Genomic DNA, 23,496 nt, shown 5'->3' on the forward strand with positions numbered 1-23,496 from the left:
ATCTGATGCTTTTCCAATTCACTGCAGGCTAAAGCAGGGAGATGCACTATCACCTTTACTTTTTAACTTTGCTCTAGAATATGCCATTAGGAAAGTTCAGGATAACAGAGAGGGTTTGGAATTGAACGGTGAGCCAAGCTCGACGCGTCAGTCATCCAGCTAGTACACCATCTCACCCGACAGAGTTCACTCCGACAGCATATCATAGATAGCGCCATTTATCCTTTCAAGTTTGTACCTAATTTCCCATTGGCCAATTGGTTTTGTTAAACAAAAGAGAGAGAAAGGCGAGGTTTCTTGGTTACGCTCAGTTATTTTTTACTACACTCAGGGACCAGTGTTCGTATCGATAGCTACACTCAGGAACCAGGGCTCGTATAGACCACTAGACTCAGGAAGTAGGCCTCAAATAGTAAACTACACTTTGGAACTTAAGTTCGATGTGTAAGCGTTGTTCGAGAATAGTGCATTATTAACTTTACTTAGGAATCTACAGGCAACATGAAAGGTTGTTTGGAATCTATGTTGGAGATTCAGTGCTGTGCTATAAAGTTGTATTAGATTTGTCATTGGAATAGTTAAATTGATATTGTGAAATTATTCGGATATTTGGTTGTATGTGTTTGCGATATATTGGTGGATCGAGTATGGAAATCACTCGCTGATGATAGGTCTTGGTTTATGTATTTGGGGTTGTGTGAAGTTATATAGTGGTGATGAGTGATCTCGTATTGAGATTCCAAGACAGTTTGGTGAAATCGCGGTGATTACGATCTTTATTGCTTACATCATAATAGGCGGTGTAATGAAACTAGAATCGTATGGGTCTCGTAATGATTCTAGTACTTACTATTCCAAATTGGTTATCATTACTTTCTACGCGGTGGTATTTATGAATCCGAGTGTATTGAGTTCTGTTGGTATTTAAACGAGTACATGTATTTGAAGCTATCGTCGCTTGTGTATTATTCTCCATCTCTCTCTCTCTCTCGGGCATCAGGTTGACTGTAATAGTACAGAGATTATTACTATATGTAGAGTTTATGTAAGATTAATGTTTAACTAGGTATGTGTACATTGATCAGCCGTGTGACCGCTTTATATTGGGTTACTTCTTTGTGGAATACTGAGTCAATATATATATATATATATATATATATATATATATATATATATATATATATATATATATATATGTTGAACTTGTTAGTTACATTTTTATGGTAGTTGTAATCTAATGAGGCATGTATTAAGAGTTATGATACTGGCTGGGCATTCATGTTAAAGTCTCATATGTTGTTGGATATGTATTGCGAGAATGTTCCAGCGGGCAAACGTTTAATAGGTCAGCAACCTACTACTTGGAATTGGTTAAATAGATTGTATCATGACTTGTAGTTATATTAACCCAGCTTGCTTAAACTCTCGACGGTTCAGTGATTTGTTTATTGTATATTTGAGATTAATTTGCAATATCTTTTCTTTTCATTTAACTTCTTACTTAGATGTTACTCTCATTTAATCATTCATGTATTTATTATCCATTATTTGTCAATTACACATGTTACTAAAAATTCACACTATTTATTTGTAAGTCTTCCACTGCGCATATCCCAATCATCCGATACACCATCCACCTGGCGAATAACACCCCGGTATTTAAAGTTTTAAATGGTATCAAATGGTAATAAATGGTCTCAACGGGTTACATCAGCTTCTTGTCTATGCGGATGACGTGAATATGTTAGGAGAAAATCCACAAACGATTAGGGAAAACACGGAAATTCTACTTGGAGCAAGTAAAGCGATAGGGTTGGAAGTAAATCCCGAAAAGACTAAGTATATGATTATGTCTCGTGACCAGAATATTGTACGAAATGGAAATATAAAAATTGGAGATTTATCCTTCGAAGAGGTGGAAAAATTCAAATATCTTGGAGCAACAGTAACAAATATAAATGACACTCGGGAGGAAATTAAATGCAGAATAAATATGGGAAATGCCTGTTATTATTCGGTTGAGAAGCTTTTGTCATCTAGTCTGCTCTCAAAAAATCTAAAAGTTAGAATTTATAAAACAGTTATATTACCGGTTGTTCTGTATGGTTGTGAAACTTGGACTCTCACTTGAGAGAGGAACAGAGATTAAGGGTGTTTGAGAATAAGGTTCTTAGGAAAATATTTGGGGCTAAGAGGGATGAAATTACAGGAGAATGGAGAAAGTTACACAACACAGAGCTGCACGCATTGTATTCTTCACCTGACATAATTAAGAACATTAAATTCAGACGTTTGAGATGGGCAGGACATGTAGCACGTATGGACGAATCCAGAAATGCGTATAGAGTGTTAGTTGGGAGGCCGGCGGGAAAAAGACCTTTGGGGAGGCCGAGACGTAGATGGGAAGATAATATTAAAATGGATTTGAGGGAGGTGGGATGTGATGATAGAGACTGGATTAATCTTGCTCAGGATAGGAATCAATGGCGGGCTTATGTGAGGGCGGCAATGAACCTCCGGGTTCCTTAAAAGCCAATAAGTAATTAAGTAAGTAAGTAAGTAAGAAATTCTGCCAAGTTATAAATGAAGCTATATTCGTAAATATACCAAATAAGCAGCCAATCACGCAGTTAACGAACGAAAAGGGCGAAGTATTAAATTGTAGGAAAAAGATTGCTAACGAATTTAATAATTATTTTTCAGAGATATTACTTCTAATATTAATAAGTCAAATTTTAACTTTTTTATATACAATAGACCTAAAATTGAAAGTTTAGCTTCCTTCATGTTTCTTTTCCCTATAACTGAAGATGAAATTATTAATTTGGCTAAGATCTTAAAAAATAATGTTGCTCGTGGCATAGAAGGAATTAAGAATAATACTTTCAAGATTATTATCAAATATATAAATCAAAACCCCTGGTTCATGTTTTTAACTTAGCTCTTATTTTATTTTAGTTTGTAGTTTATTTTTATAGTCCCTATCTATTAAAATTATTTCGGAATTGCAACTGACACGAGTACTGCTCATTCGGTCCTCAGAATTAATAAATATTATTATATCCTTATTTTTTTACACATACTGTATTATTATTTTATTCTATTTGTATTGTTATTTGTCGGTATTTTACATTTATGTGTATTTTTTGTATATATTTACAACTTACTTACAAATGGCTTTTAGAAAACCTAGAGGTTCATTACTACCTTCACATAAGCCTGCCATCAGTCCCAGTAAAGAATTAAGTAATCATCTTGAGGATAATTTAGGAAGAAACTTAATAATAATAATAATAATAATAATAATAATAATAATAATAATAATAATAATAATAATAATAATAACAATAATAATAATAATAACTGTGATGCTGAGGTTTTTGCTGAAATACAAGTTTTCATTACCCCTAATACCGAAAAATGGTTTTGTCCATGCCACTGTGCCTACAGTGATTTCTCCTAAATTGGTGAACTGATTATATTCGTATTACATATCTATAAATCAATTTATCTATGAATTATGCATATTAAAAAGTAACGATGTTAGTAAAAAAAACATAAAATAACAATAAATTAATAGGAACTATTTGGAATGAAAGATAAAAATGGCGATTCATTAAAATTTCATCATACTATTTTGTCTCTGATTGACAGAAGCTCTGGCTGATATGTACATTTATTATCAGGCTGTACATCTCACTTGACGATCTGTGTCAGAGGAAGAACAATATTGTTTGTACGCATCTAAGTCTGAATAGTATAATATGTAGCTAATCGGCAATGTAGGCAATGGAGAGGGAAAGGAACTGTCCACCCTACCCCATTATCTCCTGGCCTAGTTGCCTCATAAGTGGTGCCTTGTTGGTATCACTTGTGAAGTTGACACCTGTCATCGGATAGTTGACTAGACAACACACAACATATTATTTCCTTTGCTATTGCTGCTATTGTTAAGTTACAATGGCTGTGTCATAAGTTTTTATATTATATAGAATAAATTAACATATGAGGCATTGAAGTTGGCAAGTCCCCACACTGCCGGCTGCGCAGAAGATACGATTGGACCCAAATTGAAGCGATCGCTCGCCGCCATCTTGGGGCCGTGACGATAGCGGACGGAAAGCAATGCTGATAGAACGCAATCGTAAAACAAACTAAGATTTATTATTATACAACATAAAAACAACCAAACATGAGCCTAAGAGTAACAAGGATAAAGACAAATATAAATAGTAAAACGTAATTACCTGCATTCTTGTGGTATAACATCAAATAATCAAAGATATTAATCCTGCAACTGTCAGTCAATAATCTTCGTAGTCTTTATGACTTGGCGTATTTCTATTTACATAATTCATTATATCCGTAGGATGGGCTTCCTGAAATATATTTCAATAACCGAGTGAGAACATTAACTTAATCTTGCACATTGTGTGCATCTTGCGGTCGTGAAAATAGCGTACGAAAAGTAATGCTGATAGAACGCAACAGCAAAAGACACTAAGATTTATTATTACACTATAAAAAAACAACCAAATATAAGCTAAAAGAGTAACAAGGATAAAAACAAATATAAACAGTGGAACGTAATCACCTGCATTCCTGTAGTAGTCTACAACAGCAAATAATTGAAGAAACTGGAACTGTCAGTCAGTAATCGTCATCTTTGTGAACAACAAATATTAAGCTGTTATGCTAAAACTGTCAATTAAAAATTCTTGTCTTCGTGATTAGGCCTATTCATATTTACACAATTCATCAAATCTGTACCGATGGAGTTCCTGAAATATTTCATTAATCGAGTTAGGACATTAACTTAATCTTGCACACTGTGTGCATTTTGCTTAGGCCTAATAATAAATATTTCAATAAATTGTAACTAGGCCATATCTAGATAGTATGAAAATACTGAACCAGATTTATTTTGCACTCACCTATTGATTCATAAATAAAATTGATTTAGTATGAAGTTGTATGCAGCACAAGAGCACACGATGGTTTCACTTATAACATGATTAAAATAGTATATTAACACTATATGTATAGGCCTTATATGTAGCACAATAGTAGGCCTACACTGTGATTTCACGTATATCACAGGAGAACGATTCATTTAAACTATATAAACACTATATACACACACACACTATTGATTAAATTAATACGCACTTACTCCTAACACATTCAATAATACTGAATAACCTTCTATGTAATTTAAAATTAAGCGGAATTGTGACGTAAACATATTGTAGTCACATGGCTCTCTGCCCCAAGATGGAGATGCGCGAAAGTGTTCAATTTTTGGTCGAGGAACAGCGCTCGTAGTGAGTCTAGGTTAAACTATAAAACGTCTTTGGAAGTTGGTGCTGTGAAAAAACGTTTTTCTAGAAGAAATGAATTATATCGTAATATGCAGCATATAGGGTGTTTCAAAAATACGGGGCATAATTTCAGGTATGTATTTCCCACATATAGACAATCAAAATAGTTCATTACAACATGTGTCCGGAAATGCTTCATTTCCGAGTTATGGCCTTCACAACATTGAAATTCACCGGAACGTTTTTCTTTCCGCAGGTCGTTGTCATTACAGGAGATGTTCAAAATGTCCACCTCCTGCTTGAATACAGACCTCACATCGATGTCTCATTGACCTGCGAACACAATCCCAAACTCCAGGAGTATTGCATATGTCCTCAGAACATGCCACAATTCGATTCCGAAGGGATTCCAAATCAGGCACCGGAGACGAATAAACCAATGATTTTAAATGGCCCCACAAGTAGAAATCGAGAGGGTTCAGATCAGGTGAGCGTGGAGGCCAAGCAATTGGGCCACCTCTACCTATCCATCGATCAGGAAACCTTCAATCCAAGTACCGGCGAGCTGTACGACTGAAGTGTGCAGGAGCGCCATCATGCAAGAAGTGAATGTGTTGACGATTGATCAGTGGAGTGTCTTCTAAAACATGAGGTATGGTGTTTTCCAGGAAGTTTGTGTACGCCTGCCCCGTAAGTCTGTTTACAAGTACATGGGGTCCAACTAATCGATCACCAATGATACCGGCCCACATGTGGAGGGAGAACCACACCTGGTGATGAGATGGAACAGTTTTCATACGCCCATACATGCTGATTGTGGAAATTTGTTATGCCATCTCGTGTGAACTGTGCTTCATCTGTAAATAATACTAAGGCAGGAAAGTTCAGATTTACACAACACTGCTGCAAGAACCACTGACAGAACCTAACTCGTGCAGGGTAATCTGCTGGTGACAGGGCCTGTACACGTTGCAAAAGATAAGGATACAATTGATACTCTTTCAACAGTCTCCAGACAGTCATATGAGGAACACTGACTTGCAACACTACCCTTCGTGTGCTGATAGGAATCATGTTCACAGCCTCCAGAATCTCCTCCTGTACTTCTGGAGTTGTAGATCTTGGTCGTCCCCTTCCCAAACCAGGAGAGTTAAATTTTCCATACTCGCACAGATGGTAATGGAGACGTACAAATGTCTTCCGATCGGGACATTGTCGCTGTGGGTACCTCTCCTGATACAAACGACGAGCCAGCGCAGCATTGCCATTCGCCTTACCATACATGAAGTGTATCTCTGCCAGCTCTTGATTTGAATACATGTCGCACAGTCTAACGCCTACACAACACTGAATGTAACCTTCGCCTCGGAATGAACTGTCAGAGTGCCCTCTTAATGTCTCCTTTGAAGGCAACGACCTGCGGAAAGAAAAACGTTCCGGTGAATTTCAATGTTGTGAAGGCCATAACTCAGAAATAAAGCATTTCCGGACACATGTTGTAATGAACTATTTTGATTGTCTACATGTGGGAAATACATACCTGAAATTATGCCCCGTATTTTTTAAAGTATAATTTCTACTTTTCGTTGTGAATTCAGCCTAAGTTTCTATTCCCTCCATCCAGAAAGAGGTAGAGAGAATCTCTCGTTTCTTAAAGGATTAACATCAATTGTTTGCAATTCTGTAGAAATTCACTCCCATCTAACATCTTATATAAGTTCAAATTAAAAGGAAGGAATAAGCTAGTCACATTATAAACTATTTTTTAATGTCTGTCTTACTTTTAAATTACGATTTTCTTAAATAGAAAAATATTAGAATTTATTTCAATATACTGTAAGCATAATTAATATAGTACCTACTTTATATGGATTTGTGTAAAATTAATGCCATACTTGTATATTATTTAAATCATAGTTTATAGATAAAATTAAATGTCTTACTTTTGAGGCTATAAAGAATACCTCTTTGTGTGCAATCCGGGAAACAAAAATTCATCTTACGTGGGCTTGTAATAAATTATGTAGATTACCTAAGACTTTTGAATAACAGTTGAAGAAAATAAATGATGAACAGTAATATTATTTGCAACATGGCGAGAGAACTGAACTGTTGCAAAATTATAAAACATGAAATGAAAATCATATTCGTAACATTCATTTTTTTAAGTTACAGTATCAGTTTATAATTCTTCTTCTTCTTTCTTCTTCCTACCACGTATTAAGCCTGGTATTATTACAGTCTCACTCCATCATTTCGGCGGACGGTCCAAAGATCTTATTCCTAAAGGGCGATAATTTAATGCTTGGCGTGGTATCCTTGTTCTAGGCATTCTGAGTGTGTGAGATTTCCATTTCTATCTATAATTTTGAATTTTCTCTAAAATTGGGTCAATATTTAATTCTTTCAAAATATCCTAATTTTTCTTCTTGTCTAATCTAGAATAGCCAGCAGTTCTTCTTAAAAACTTCATTTCATTAGCTGTGATTCAGTGTTCATCACATTTACATATTGAACCATACACTTCCATACATGAGAACAGGTCTTGCCAGTGTTTTATAGGCTTTAATTCTTGTATGTTTTTGAACAAGAGAAGGTTTGAAAATGTTATTAATGGTATTCATTGCATAGTTAAAGTAATTCAGTTTTGTAGAACTATCTTTTTCTTGTTCATAGCTCAAATGATAACCCAAATATTTAAAACATGAGACCTGTTCTACAGGTTTATTATAAAGGCAAATTTTGCTGCGTAAATGATTTTGTCCGATGAATCCCATTACTTTAGTTTTATTAACTGAAATTTCCATCCCATATTCCTCAGAAATGAGTTGCAATTGCAAAACAGAACGTTGGAGGTCATATTCAGAATCTGCTAATAATATTACATCACCTGCAAACAGTAATATATCTAACTTCAAATTTTTATTGATGTTCAAATTACCATGTTTTGTTCTTTTCCAGTATCTAATCACATGATCCATATATATATATATATATATATATATATATATATAATAGTAATGGGGATAGGCTATAACCTTGTTGAACACCTTAATAAATTGATTTACACTCAGTTTGGTTGTTTCCAATGCATACTGAAATATAATTTTCACAATATAAATTATAGGTTACATTTATTAATTGGTTTGGAATATGATCAGTTTATAATTTATTCTTTACTTTTACTATTGGTGTAACAGATTGTGAAAGTGCACCAGGACACAATCGATATGTACCTGGAAGATCTCATTCTGGAATCAACTGATTGGGCTGCAAAGGAAGGCGCGAGGAATGAAGTACAAAACCTGGCACAGAGAATTGACAAAGCAGCTGAAGAGTTCCATCTCAGGTGATTAGTTGAAGCCAGTATAAAACATCATTGAATTTTTCGTAAAGTATTTTATTATTTAAAGTCTAACTGTACAGCATGGCTTTATGAAGAAGGTAATGTTAATACAGAAATTAATTAAATATATAGATCTACATTTTAATATACGGTAATGAAATGTTCCGTATTCCATTAGTGTTCAGGCAATTTTATTTTGAGTAAGTGACTGAAGCACGAAACTCCTGTGACAAAATACACTATACCATAAAATCACTCATCTTCCGTTATTAAGTCAAAGATTTTTTTTATCCCCTGAAATAGTTGAATTAAAAATTATAATTGATCGATTTCAGACAAGACGACTTAGAAACAGAAGAACTGGTTGCTGACTTGATTCACAACTTTGTGGTACCAGAGGTGCAGAAGCAAATAATACGCAAACAAATAAAGCAGAGACAGGCAAAATTCTTGAAAGAAACACATGCCTCAATATATGACCACATAGAATCACTTCCTCCTGTAGATCATCTCGTAGTGCAGCAAATTAAAGCAGGTCTGTCAGTTTGTGAAGTACCTAATAAGTATATGAGTTGGGAATTTGTGTGTTGCCACTTGTGCATTATCTGCATGAATTTCACTTTCTCTTTTCAGTTTCTCCTCATTGGCAGGTACACTGACATGAAGATTGACTTACGCGTTTTCCCCCTCTCCCTGAAATCATAACATTATAGTTAATTTTGTCATCTGAGATATTGTCTGCATTGCACCACATGTAGGCAGATTTGCAGTGCATCTGGATGATATATTAATGATGGTTCATGAAGAAACAGTAAAATGATGAGTATGTCTAGAAAAAACCTGCTCTGACACCTACATCCACTTTGTACACCACACATTTCACTTGGGCAGACTGAGATTATAATTGATGTGTCTTCCTGTTTGGATAATGGTATCAGCTTTCATTTTTTTTTATTGTTTATTGTTAATAAAATAACATGGACAAAAATACAATCTTAGTTCTTCCCTGAAGGAGTAAAAAACTCGTGCTCAGGGAGATATCTAAACACAAAGATAATTTTTTGACACAAACTGGGTCAAGAAAAAAAATACAGGAATAAATTAAATTTAAAAATACAATTTCAATTTTAACAATTTAAGTCATACAAATACATATACATATTAAATCAATATATATTCTTTAAAAATTAAATTCCTAACGCTATTTTTTAAATTTCTGATACTAAAATTTTCCAAATTTGGGTATTTATCAATTATTTTATTGTATAACCTTGGACCAAAGTAGGTACCATGGCTCAGAGCTGTGAAACACTTTGATTCCTCTAGTAGTATAAAATCGGATTGGCATAAAGTTGATATTTTATCAGAGTTCTATAGAAATTCGAGAAATTTTGCAAGGATATCATGCATTATCAGGAATAATAATTTAGGCAGTAAGTTGTTTGGTTTGAATTTACTGACGCAACACCTTTCATCAAAATATTTTTTCTTATAATATGATACGGTACAGTAACCATTTTTAATAGACAAGATGCGTAGGTTACTAGTACTTAATTTTGGTGTAGGGAGGTTTTCATATTTCATAATAAAACGTATCATTAACTGAATGACTAGAGCATTTGGTTTTCCGGGCCCTAGATTTGATTTAAATTCCAGTGAGTCCAAATAGAATGTGTGATTAATGAGGCAGTCTTTAGGGTAGATTTTTGTAGGGTGTCCCCGTTTCTCTCGCGAGAAGTTAATTATTTTTGCATTCATCATCATCATCGTCATCATCATCATCATCATCATCATCATCATTATTGTCGTCATTGTGGAGTAACATTGATCCACTGCCTAATTGCACTGCAGGTTATGTGTATGGCTGTGCATTATTGCAAAAGGCCAAATGATAAACAATCAAAATTTCCAGGAATAAAACCCATAGTTGTTAAAAAAAATTGAAGTTGTATTATACATATTTGTGATAGGGAGAATTTACCATTTATTAGTACTGTACAATAGTGCTAATTCCAATACCTGTAAACCATCTCCAAAACAGTTGAAAGATTGAGGGTAGGTGGGGAGAGAGGTGAGAGCAGATATATATATGAGACATTGAAAGCAGAAGTGGTGTAACGTCACTTCTTTAACAGTCTGGGTTAACATGGTAAAAAATACATTTTTTTTTTTCATTTTTTTTAGTGAAATGATTAATTTTAGTTAAAATATTAGTAATCAACGGATAGTACGAAGGAGGTATAAACTGCTACCTTGCGCTGTATTTTACAGAACTTTTAGTTTAACCCTCATTTACAATTTTTTACTTAAACCATTTATACTTTCAGCAGCTCATATTATGTGAGAAATCTTTGAGGAATGGTTAGAGGACCTAAAAACAAGCACAAAAGTTCATACAAGTATAGTTAATTTCGCTTTGTTTTTTAATTACAGGTCATTTTTACTTCATGCATGTTTGCTTTATTACAACTTTATTTTTACAGTTTTGTTTACAAATTCCATGCATAAGCTTCTAAGCAAAAGTCGGTCACCTTCCATGGAACTCACATGAAAGGCTGTCCAAGGTTTCAAAGAGATTGGCGTTGACATAACTATGTCTGAGTTATTATGTATTAATATCGTCAAGGGACAACTCACCGGTGGTCAAGTTTCAATGAACGAAGGTGATATTAAAATATGTGATATCATATCTACAATATCGTCATGCAGCTACATGAGAGAACCGTTTAAATTACCACTATGAAGACCACCAACACATATTATGTTAAAATATACTATCGTAATAATACACTTGTCAGTTTATGAAATAATGTACTGGTAAAGGAGAACACATTTTAACAAGTAATCAGTCTTATTTTTTTCCACATTTTTATTGTACCTAAAGCTGGATTATACCAGTCTGAGTTCCACTACAGGTAGTTACTCGTACAGATGGGCAAATTGAAATTGCTAGAAAAACATCTCTGATCGCTCAGTACTAATGCAGTCTTTGGGTAAAAAACTAATATTCATTATTTATTTATTCATCCTTTTAATGAAGCAGGTTAACAAGCCTGATAAAACATTTTTAATAGGTACCCTTAAATACTTGATGTGTTCCATCAGTTTGGGGAACTTATTTATTATCATATTAACAACACAATGGTATAACAACTCGATTTGTTCGACCAAAATGGCCATCCATTAATTAATCCAACTTACGAATTTCTTGCTTATATGCTGCGAATCTTCGAGTTCTAGGTGCCAAAACGTCCTTATTAGTTCATGCTTCTTTTTTTAGAAATTTTGGTTTTTATGGATAAGTTGTATCATGTTATATTGAGCACCTCTGGGTCAAGAATTAGTCTATGAAATGAAGGAACTATGGTTACAAAATTTTCACACCTTTTGACTTCATTTATATTTTGAAATCCATTACAGCACATGACATAGGAATATAATATTCACATTTACACCATGAAACTGTATTATGTCTTCCTACTATGCCACCAATTTCATGTCATAAGTCTTCTTGGCTATCTGAATTGTAGAATTCTTATTAGATTCTAAGAAGCAATATGGTTTAATGAGACTCATATTCATACTGACAGTCACTTTGTGTCTTTAGATTTACAGAGTGGGTAACTATGTATTCGAGAGGGACCCAAGTCACATGTAAACACAAACATCCTGATAAATTTATTGCAGCCAAAACATAACACAGAAAGTGTCTTACTGTCTAGATGCTTGTCTTTGGACTTGGACAATGGAATGCCTCCTGCAACTTCTAAAACATTATCTTGTAAGTTTTCACGCCAGGAATTGGATTTAGCAACATATAATACCCAGTGTTTCGTGCACTTTGAATGTTGAAGATGATATAGCTTTGCTTGTCTCTTCACATTAATGTAATACCCAATGTTTCGTGCACTTTGAATGTTGTTGTTGTTGTTTTCTAATGCCAGGCGTTTGACAATAAAGTCATTTGACCTCTTGCACTCCAATATTTTTCAAAGATATTATCATGGTCAGCCATTGAAGCACAGATTTTGAGGTGTTCCGAATCCATTTCTTGGTTTCAGTTGCACAATGGGCAGTTAGGGGACTGATATAGTCCAATTCTATGCAGGTGTTTGGCCAAACAATCATGGCCTGTTGCCAATCTAAATGCAGCTACAGACGATTTTCGTGGTAAATCGGGAATTAATATTGGAGTGAAAATGGCAAGTTGTAGCCGATTTAAGTGAACACCATATTTTAACGTTTTGGTGGCTACTTCATTCACACACAACCCCCAGAATGTCTGGAGGACCACACCTGCTGTTGGTCGATGGGTCCATTGGACCTAGCTGGGAGATCTTGTTGATCACCAGCTTTCCCTCCTTAAGCCACTGGAGGACGATTTTAGTGCCATAGCAGGCCAGCACTAGGAACAGAAAAGTAGAAAGAGGAGGAAGGAAAGTGAAATGAACCCCTAGGCCTCGAATGCTCTAATGCCGTCGGGGTCGAAGAAAGTAAGAGTTCAGTCAGAGGACTAGATAGGAAAGGGTAAAGAGAGAATTAGATATTGAATAGAGGAAAATTATACCAAATTCAGTCATTAACTCATCAAGCTGACAAGTGCTAATTGATGAGTAGCCCCTCCCTTTAGTTCAGCTTGTAAAATTATGCTTACTAACAGCTGCACTACTGGAAGGTAGGGATGGGACATTGGGTATTTGTCCAGGTTGGTTCCTTAAAGCCTTCAATGGGAAGGAATAATGGCTCTCCCCCCTGTATCCGACAGATACCCTTTTGAATGAATGTATCCTCTATAAATTAAGAATTACAAACCCCAGTGATAATAAGAAAATATAGCAACTGACTGTAAGATAGCAATTAAAGAGGACGACAACTCACTATGTACTCCCCTTTGAAAGCATGATCAATTTGATGATGGCGTATGAAAATCATTCCTTCTGCGGGTATTTATACTATGTATGGCTGAGTTAGTTGGAAAATTTTCTTTATTATATAAGAGGAAATTTATTGTAGAGTATATGTATTGATTTGTTAAGGTTAGAATCTCTAATTTTTTTTTAAATATTCTACATTATTCTTTCTGAATCCAAATTGTTCCGGAATGAGAATGTTGTATCTATGAAGATGATGATATACTCTCTTATATATAACTTTGAATGTTGAAGATGATATAGCTTTGCTTGTCTCTTCACATTAATGTTGATAGATAGATAGGTAGGTAGGTAGGTAGATAGATGGATAGATTTATTCGTTCCATAATATTCTTACATTTGCTTTATAGCATAGAATAAAGAACATGTCCAATTCTTACGTTTAACAATAAAATGCAAATATGAAATATGTACAGAATTATTACCTTAATAACAATAATATTTTATACAATGTAATATGTTTACTATTTAATAGTATTATAATATTTACACAGTACTGTGAAATGTCAAGAATTCATCTACAGAATAGAAAGTGTGAGATATTAAGTAATTTTTTTAGTTTTACCTTAAATAATGCTGGGTTTTGGCTATGATTCTTGATGTCTTCAGGAAGACTATTGAACATTTTTATCGCCATGTAACGTACTCCCCTTTGAAAGCATGATCAATTTGATGATGGCGTATGAAAATCATTCCTTCTGCGGGTATTTATACTATGTATGGCTGAGTTAGTTGGAAAATTTTCTTTATTACATAAGAGGAAATTTATTGTAGAGCATATGTATTGATTTGTTAAGGTTAGAATCTCTAATTTTTTTTTAAATATTCTACATGATTCTCTAGCCTTTGCTCCAACTATTATTCTAATGGCTCTTTTTTGTAATAAGAATATATTTTTACTATCTACAGAATTTCCCCAAAATATTATTCCGTAGGACATAATGGAATGAAAATAGGCAAAATATATTGTCTTTAAGATACTGCTGTTTAGAGATTGTTGTAACGACCTAATTGCGAAGCATGGTGAGCTAAGTTTGGGAGTTATTTCTTTGATATGATTTTTCCAATTTATGGTATTATTAATATGCAAACCAAGAAATTTGGTTGTTGATATTTCTAGTAGAGGTATATTGTTGATAGTTGTGTCCAATGTTTCAGAGATTAAATTTGAAGTGGCTTTAAATTGAATTATGTTAGTTTTATTAATGTTTAATGCTAGTTTATTGGTTGTAAACCAGTCATAAATTTTAAGGAGAATTGTTTCTGTTTTATATTTGAATGTGGCAAAATTATTGTCTGTAATTATGATACTTGTGTCATCTGCAAATAGTATAGGATAACCTATTCCTTTTATTATGGGACCAAGGTCATTTATAAAAATTAGAAAAAGAAGAGGCCCTAATATAGATCCTTGTGGGACCCTTGTATGAACATTTCCCCATGTTGAAGTAGATTTAAAGGAGTTATTAAATGCGTTGATTTCCATTTTTTGTTTTCTGTTTAGGAGATATGACTCAAACCACTGATATGCTATGCTTTTAATACCATAATATTCTAATTTTTGTAGTAGAATTTTATGGTTAATACGATCAAAAGCTTTGGAGAGATCACAGAATATCCCTCCTACTTGTAATTTTTTATTAATAGCTTCCAGAATTTTATCAGTTAAATTAAACGTTGCTTGCTCAGTTGATTTATTCTTTCTGAATCCAAATTGTTCCGGAATGAGAATGTTGTATCTATCAAGATGATGATATACTCTCTTATATATAACTTTTTCGAAGACCTTTGAGAAGACTGGTAGAAGGGATATGGGCCTGTAGTTTTCGAGCGAGGTTCTGTCCCCTTTCTTGAATAAAGGAATAACAACTGAATATTTCAGTCGCTCTGGAAATACACCATTAAAAATTGAAAAGTTACATAAATAAGACAGGGGCTTGGCTATTATTTGTGAACTGGCTTTTAATATTTTACTAGTAATTTCATCATATCCCGAGGAATTTTTAGACTTTAATTGCTTTAGAATTGTAATTATTTCTCGTGAATTTGTTGGAAAAATTTGAATATCTGGGAAAGTTACAGGAATAGATATTTTCAAACAATCGATGGCATTATTATTATTATTATTATTATTATTATTATTATTATTATTATTATTATTATTCTGTGGGATGTTTAGTTTATCAGTTATTGAGAGAAAATGATTGTTGAATATGTTCGCAACTTCTGTTGCATCTGATGTTTTTCTATTATCTGTTACAAGAGTGTAACCTTGTTCTTTAGTTCTAAACTTTCCACTTTCTTTTTTTATTATGTTCCAAGTTGTTTTGATTTTATTATTCGAGTTTAGAATAATTCCGTTATAGTAAAGTTCTTTGGCTTTTAAAATTACTTTGTGTAATATTTTAGAGTACTTTTTAAAGTGAGCTATTAATTTGGGGTCATTCTATTTCTACTTTGAATATAGAGAGACCTCTTAGTATGTGTTGGTGGTCTTCATAGTGGTAATCCAATTGTTTTTAGATGTTCGAGAATTTTTGTACTTTACAGGAAAACTGGATTCAAAGATATTTAAGAATGTATTATGAAACACATTGAATTTACTATTCATATCACCATTATCATATACTGATTCCCATGTTTCATTTTTTAGTTTAGCTTCGAAGTCCTTTAAAGATTCTTCATTTATGACCCTTAACCTAAATTTATTCGCGTGTTTTGATGCAGGAATGCTATCGTTTCTTCTTATTAGTTGAGCATCATGGTCTGAAAGACCATTTATAATGGGAACTGTGCAGTAACTATCTAATCTATCTTTCCTTATAATTATATTATCAATTGCAGAAATCGATCCTTTTTGTATTCTAGTTGGAAAATTGACTGTATGTATTAAATTGAAGGTTGCTAATAATGTGTTAAATTCTTCTTTTTTAGTGTTCTCAGTGAGATAGTCAATATTTAAGTCTCCGCAAAACATGTATTCGTGTTTTTTTCATGTATGTGTTGTAATGTATTTTCTAGTAGATGAAGAAAATGTTTGAAATCTCCAGAGGGCGACCTGTATATACCTATAACAATAAGATTACCAGATTTCAATTCTAATTCTACCGCACACAGCTCTAAATCTTTTTCTATGCTAAATTTTGAAAGGCTGATATTTTTAAAATTTATATCGTTTCGAACAAATATGCACACACCTCCTTTCTGTAGATTCTGTCTACAATAGCTATCTCCTAGTTTGTATCCTCCCAGTGAAAGTGCCGATAATTCCTGTTGTTTCATATGATGTTCAGTGACGCATATTATGTATGGGTTTATTTGTTCTATTTCTAAGAATGTTAATAACTCTGGTGACTTGTTTCTAAGGCTTTGTATGTTTTGATGAAATAAACTAAACTGACTTCCGGTATCTTTTGTTTTTGAATTTGAATTAACCCTACAAAATTTATTATTTGTATTTACTTCACTATTCTGATTACCTGTAGGCCTACTTTCTTTTTCTAATTTATATTTTAGCCTAAAAAAGGAGATGCCCTATGGTGAACAGCAGGAATTATATTGGTAATCACTGGAATCCTACCCTTTATTCTATTAGCGATCAGATGCGAAAGCTTCTTCTTGCCTCTAGAATTCAAGTGTAGGCCATGAGATGTACAATCATCTCTCTTAATGCTACATACCTCTATCACATCAATATGAGAGGCATTGGGTCTGATCAAGGCACGTCCAAGTCGTGCATTCATACTCCTCACCCTGCTATGAAGCCACGGCTTGTCATACCTGTCAAAAAGCTCCACTACCTCCACATTTGTGTGGCTGCTGTCCTTACTTATGTTCTCTAGATCTCTCTCAACAGAGTAACTAACATCTCTATCCAGGCTGTTCCCTGGCCCACCCACTATTACAATATGATCCCTCTTAGTAAAACCAGAAGATAGTTTTACCAGATCTTCTGTATTTATTTCATTGGGTTATTTTACGACGCTGTATCAACATTAGGTTATTTAGCGTCTGAATGAAATGAAGGTGATAATGCCGGTGAAATGAGTCCGGGGTCCAACACCGAAAGTTACCCAGCATTTGCTCGTATTGGGTTGAGGGAAAACCCCGGAAAAAAACCTCAACCAGGTAACTTGTCCCGACCGGGATTCGAACCCGGGCCACCTGGTTTCGCGGCCAGACGCGCTGACCGTTACTCCACAGGTGTGGACGATCTTCTGTAACATGAGTAAGTCCAGCACTAGGTTTTACTATGCTACAAATCTCATAGTCAGTCCCTAATTCCTCTTTCAACAGGTTTGCTATTCCCCTCCCGTGACTGCTCCCCAGTAACAATACTTTACTTTTTCTACCATCATCTGCAGCAGAAGCCTGTTGTGGAGGATTTAGGGATGGTCGATCAACTTCCATTGTTTCTAAAACATTGAATCTGTTGGTCAACTTTATTTCACTAACATCCTCAGCAGAGAACCTTCTCCTCCTACGATTTCGTCTGGATACAACCTTAAAATCAAGCAAATCTGAATTGAAAGTTGAAGCAACATTTCTACTTCCCAATTGAATTTTGAAAAGTTCCAGCTCATATCGTAGGTTGGTGATGGTTTCCTCCTGTTTTACAAGTAATGTTTTATAGTGACAGAGTTCACATGACCAATTATCGCATAGACTAACCTCATCACTAGTAGTGTTACTACATCCGTAATGAAACCACATTCTACAACTGTCACAAAATACTCCCTGTCTAACGTTCCTACGACACGCACCACAGTTTCCACTCAAATCACATGCCTTAGCACTCATGTCACTGGCACAATAAATCACGAAAACAATTAGGCCTACACTTCACACTTCCTAGTATTACACACTTATTGTTAGCACTGCACTTTATCACTTCACTATACCGGTACCACACTTGTCGATGTTAATCTACATGATACGTCACTTCACTGCACTTATATTTCAGTCTTGATGCAGAACGTTTCAGTGGGCACCTATTTGTTACCATTTTTTATAGTCTACAAGCATTTTGCATGCCAATGTAACTCGCAACATATTATTGGAAAATAAGTGAAGTTAAAACATTCCACCCAGAAAGGCGAAGAAACTTAAAAAATAAAATTCGAGGGTTAAAAAGATATCAATTCAAATATGTATGTAAAGTTAATAATTACTACATTTCAAGAAAAAGAAAAAAATAGGTTTAATAAAAATGATTTCGACTTGATGACAGTTATTTTAAATTATTTTGTACATCATATTATGCAATCAAAAAAATCTCAAGTCAAAAAAATCTCAAGATTTGTGATCTACATGGTTCTTGTGACCATCCATTCATAAGGAAAGTGCTTTCTTTTAGGAAGGTACTTTAGGCGTTCTTTATGATAAGATTCTAGCATACTTGCGTGCAGAAATGATTTGTTTCTTTTAGGTCAGCTAAGAATTGAGAATTTAGAACAACTTTCTTCAAAGTTTTGTGATGATCAGATTTTTTGTAATCCAAGCCTTTTTTTTTTTGTCACATAGGGGCCATATTAACACTTTCTGAATTTGTTTCCCTTCTTCCATTCATGAATATTGCTGACATTATGCAACATGAAATAAATTTTTCTATCAACTCTTCTATATCCCGTTGCATTGTCTCAAAAAACTATTGATTCCAGAACTTCAGAAATTACTGATATCATCATAACTGCAGCAAAACAGTCTATTCCCACTATCAAACAACAATCTTGTAGCCCTATGAACATCTGGTGGAATAATGATTTAACTTACATGAGAAAACAACAGCAATCTGCTCAGCGACATTGGATGAAAACGAGGACAGTTGATGACGAAATAAAATATAATAAAGCAAGGGCAAATCTCAGAAGAAGTATTCTTGAAGCCAAAAGAACAAGCTGGCAGCGAATTGTTGAGTCTTTAAACCCAAATACTCCGCCTACAACTGTATGGAAAAGATTTAAAGCCATAGAAGGCAAGAGTTACGAACACATCACTCACCTTAAAGATAGTAATCAAACAATAATAACAGAAAATGCTAAAAAGGCAGAACTCTTAAATTCACACTATGCCCAGAGGCTGACTAATAATTCATCATGGCCTTTATATATGAATAAAGAGGAACAATATCTTACAAGTAATTTTCAACTTATTTTTCATCATAATGATATAACAGACAATGCTTTTACCACTGAAGAAATAAACTTGGCAATATCAGAGCTACACAATTCTTCTACAGGAGAGGATGAAATCCATAACAGCATGCTATTAAATTCCTCTAATAAAATTAGGCAAGAAATTCTCCATCTCTTCAATAATATTTGGAAAACAGGCTTTTATCCTAAAACATGGAAAAATGCAATTGTAATTCCTATTCTCAAACCAGGTAAAGACAAATTGGGCCCTAAATCATATAGACCGATATCTTTAACATCCTGCATTTCTAAATTACTGGAACGCATTGTTCACAGAAGATTAACCTGGAGACTTGAAACTTTCAATCTTTTAAGCCCATATCAGTTTGGCTTTAGACCATCATGTGGCACAACTGAAGCTATATTATATTTTCCTCAAGAAATTTATAAAGGTTTCACAGAAAAGAAGACCACATTAGCTGTAATGATAGACTTTGAAGCTGCTTTTGATAATACTCCACACAGATCCATTTTATTGCAATCTATAAAACTTGGTATCAAAGGCAGAATGCTAAGATTTCTACATTCGTTTCTTAATGAAAGAATAATTCAAACCTCAGTAAATAATCATTTATCTTTATCCAAAAAAATTACAGGTGGTATACCTCAAGGTTCTGTTTTAAGCCCAAATTTATTTAATATAATGTTACATGACTTACCTGATGTTGTTCCATCTGAGGTAAAAATAAGTACTGGTATTTATGCAGATGATGTTACAGTATGGGCTACGAACAAAGATCCAAACGAATCATTAAGAGTTATACAAACAGCTGTAAATAATATCAGTAATTGGGCATCCAAATGGAATCTATCTATCTCACAATCAAAAACTGAATATAACGTTTTCAAAAGAAGATATAGCCTAAAAAACTATAAACCTCACATTTATTTGAATAATTAAGAAATTCAGTACAATCCAACTCCTAAGATCCTAGGATTAATTTTTGATGAAAAACTTTTATGGAAAACACATTTAACCAATGTTGCTTCGCAGTATCTACCACGATTAAATCTCTTGAAGATCATAGCTAATAGGAAATGGGGGTCAGATATCACGACACTGCGTCTGTTTTATAATGCTTATATACGATCAAAATTGATCTATGGATGTGAAATATGGGGAGGAGCATTAGCAACTCATCTACAAAAAATTTCTGTTCTTCAAAACTCAGCCTTAAGATTATGCCTAGGAGTACCGAAAACCACGTCAACTGTTGCCCTAGAAATTGAATGTAATATTCAACCACTCAGACACTATATATTACAAAATGATCTAAAAATACATTTAAAATTGCAAGCCTCATCCAGATCTCAGATATTCTTCAAACTGTGAGATGATATCCTGTGTAATTTCTATAAAATAAAAAAAAAAGAAATACCAATCTATATCACAGACACACTCATTGCTAAAACTCCAGTTGTGAACGAAATTCCTCCATGGAAATGGGTGATTCCAGAATATAGCATACAAATTTCAGGAAATCATTCCAAAAATGATCCTCCATACAATCTTAAGTTAGATTCCATGGAACTACTCTGCAGTACATGTAAGGATCACCTTCAAATTTATACAGATGGATCTCTAAATCCTAATAATGGGACATCAGGAGCAGGGTATTATATTCCAAAATATCAAGAAAGTTATTTCATACCATATTCATCCTCCTCCAGTCTTGACACTGAATTACTAGCTATTGATGCTGCTCTTCATTGTGTTACTCAAATTTCTGAAAAATTTATTTGCATACTTACCAACTCCAAGGGGGGCTATATTTAATATAATTAAATATGTACCAAACCTATATGCACATAGGATTATTCCAATTCGGAAACAACTACTAAAAGAACTCCAAAAGGAAATAACATTTCAATGGATACCTAGTCATTGTGGTATACCTGGAAACGAGAAAGTCGATAATATTGCAAAACAGGCAACATATTTGCAACCAAGACCTCTTCAAGTGATATCTCTATCCAATGCTTTTGCTTCAGTAAAGTCTCATTTTACAAACCTATGGATCAACAATTGGCTCTCTTCTGACAAAGGAAAAATTTTTAAGTCTGTACAAAAGAAACCAAATGACCTGGAAATGTACAAAACTTGCCCAGACATGTTCAAACATTTTTAACAAGAGCCAGAACAGGTCACATTGTAGCTCAAGTGTACCTACACCGAATTCACATTTCTGATAATCCTACTTGTCTGTGGTGTAATAATCATGATGAAGATCTGGAACACATTCTTCTATACTGTCCATCCATAAACCACAAAAGAAGTAAATTAAAATCATCAGTACCAGTTGCAGAAAACACAGCCCTGCAGTATATATTGACTACACCCCATCTCTGGCTACTAGCAACAGGCATCTATAATGAACACCGATCAAAATACCCCTCATTTCTCGTGAAAAACAACAACTGAATAGACTACAGTGGAATATAGTGGACTTTATGTTGTCAGCAAACAGCTGGATACATTAAGAAGATTGATTTCTGTATCCCATTGTACATTTCTGAAGATCACCATAAATTATTTATAAAATACCTACTGTCCTTTCACTCTAAAAGTCTTGAACCGTGCCTAGAATTTGATTTAATTTTCTTAGATAAACTCTTTGCTATATGCCAAACGTCATATTCGCGTAGATATATTTTGGAATGTCGTCCCCATGAGTTTCATAATTTATTTCTCTATATATGTCGCCCAAAAACATTGTCACATTAAATTTTTTGTCAGTTAATTTAAAATAGTTTCACATGCTCCTTTCTCTAAGTCTCCATCAATAATTGTACTAGATGAAGGGTTGGCACCTATGTTCTCTTCAATGCAGCCTTTATTTTTCAATCTTTCGTCACACTTTGTATTATAGAAGTCTCAAGTGAAGTGTGAAGTGTTTTTGGACTCGCCGGTTTTAGATTTAAAGTTTTTCTGCCTATTTAATTTTCTAATACTTAAATCTCTTGGGTGAATTTTCATGATTAGGAAACGATGAAGAGAGCTCTTTATCTTTGTCGCAATTGTGTTTCTTTACTGGTAACCTGCGTTTTAAAACTAATTTAATTTTATGCTAGTCTGTTCCTTCAATTTTTATAAAATTGATAGTAAACAATTAGAAGAAAAATTATTTGAAACATTATTAATTATGTTAAATCTTTTATTTTTACGTTTTTAACTCCTTGTAATAGCTTCAGTATGGGAATTATGACTGAAACTATGTAATTGTTACCAGTAATCATTTATAATATGCCCAACTTTGGTAAGAAAGAAGTTAAGATTATGTATATATTTTTAAGTTCTTACCATCATCTACCATTTGTCTTTTTCTTTTGAAAAAGTGTTTGATTTCGGAATTAATGACAGACTTCATAGTAATAACTTAATACTTGATCGATAAATAAAAAACGAAAACCTTGCACTATAAAACAAATTAATTAAATTAACACTAAGTAAATAAACTGAAGAACATATAAACACGAAACAGCATATTGAGTGCCCAACTTCGACAATGTTGAAACTGCTTCTGAATTCATTATTTTGATGTTTTGAACCACAGACAAGAAGAGCATTTGTTTCGTGTGATTGTTGCAGTGGTTCGAATTTTGTTATTATAGCAAAGTGGCTTTGAAGTTCTTTCATCTCATTAAAATAAATTATAAGCTTGAAATTTTGGTCACAAAGAAGAGTAAAAATAGAATCTAACACG

The 23,496-nt window shown here is 33.8% G+C and overlaps 1 protein-coding gene across 5 annotated transcripts in view; it reads left to right on the plus strand.

Annotated features, from left to right (window-relative positions):
- The window catches only part of LOC138696453 (cilia- and flagella-associated protein 91-like), a 95,724-nt gene that overhangs the window by 66,531 nt on the left and 5,697 nt on the right, over positions 1 to 23,496 (plus strand). For 3 of the 5 annotated variants that reach the window (XM_069821443.1, XM_069821445.1, XM_069821444.1), the window contains 2 exons: positions 8,522 to 8,670; positions 9,003 to 9,202. In XM_069821443.1, coding sequence (XP_069677544.1) covers positions 8,522 to 8,670; positions 9,003 to 9,202 — 349 coding nt within the window. Of the gene's footprint in view, positions 1 to 8,521; positions 8,671 to 9,002; positions 9,203 to 9,300; positions 10,198 to 23,496 lie in introns of those variants that run through there. The other 2 variants (XM_069821446.1, XM_069821447.1) reach the window with 2 other exon arrangements.

Source organism: Periplaneta americana, chromosome 3 (genome assembly GCF_040183065.1).
Source record: "Periplaneta americana isolate PAMFEO1 chromosome 3, P.americana_PAMFEO1_priV1, whole genome shotgun sequence".
Classification (NCBI taxonomy): domain Eukaryota; kingdom Metazoa; phylum Arthropoda; class Insecta; order Blattodea; family Blattidae; genus Periplaneta; species Periplaneta americana.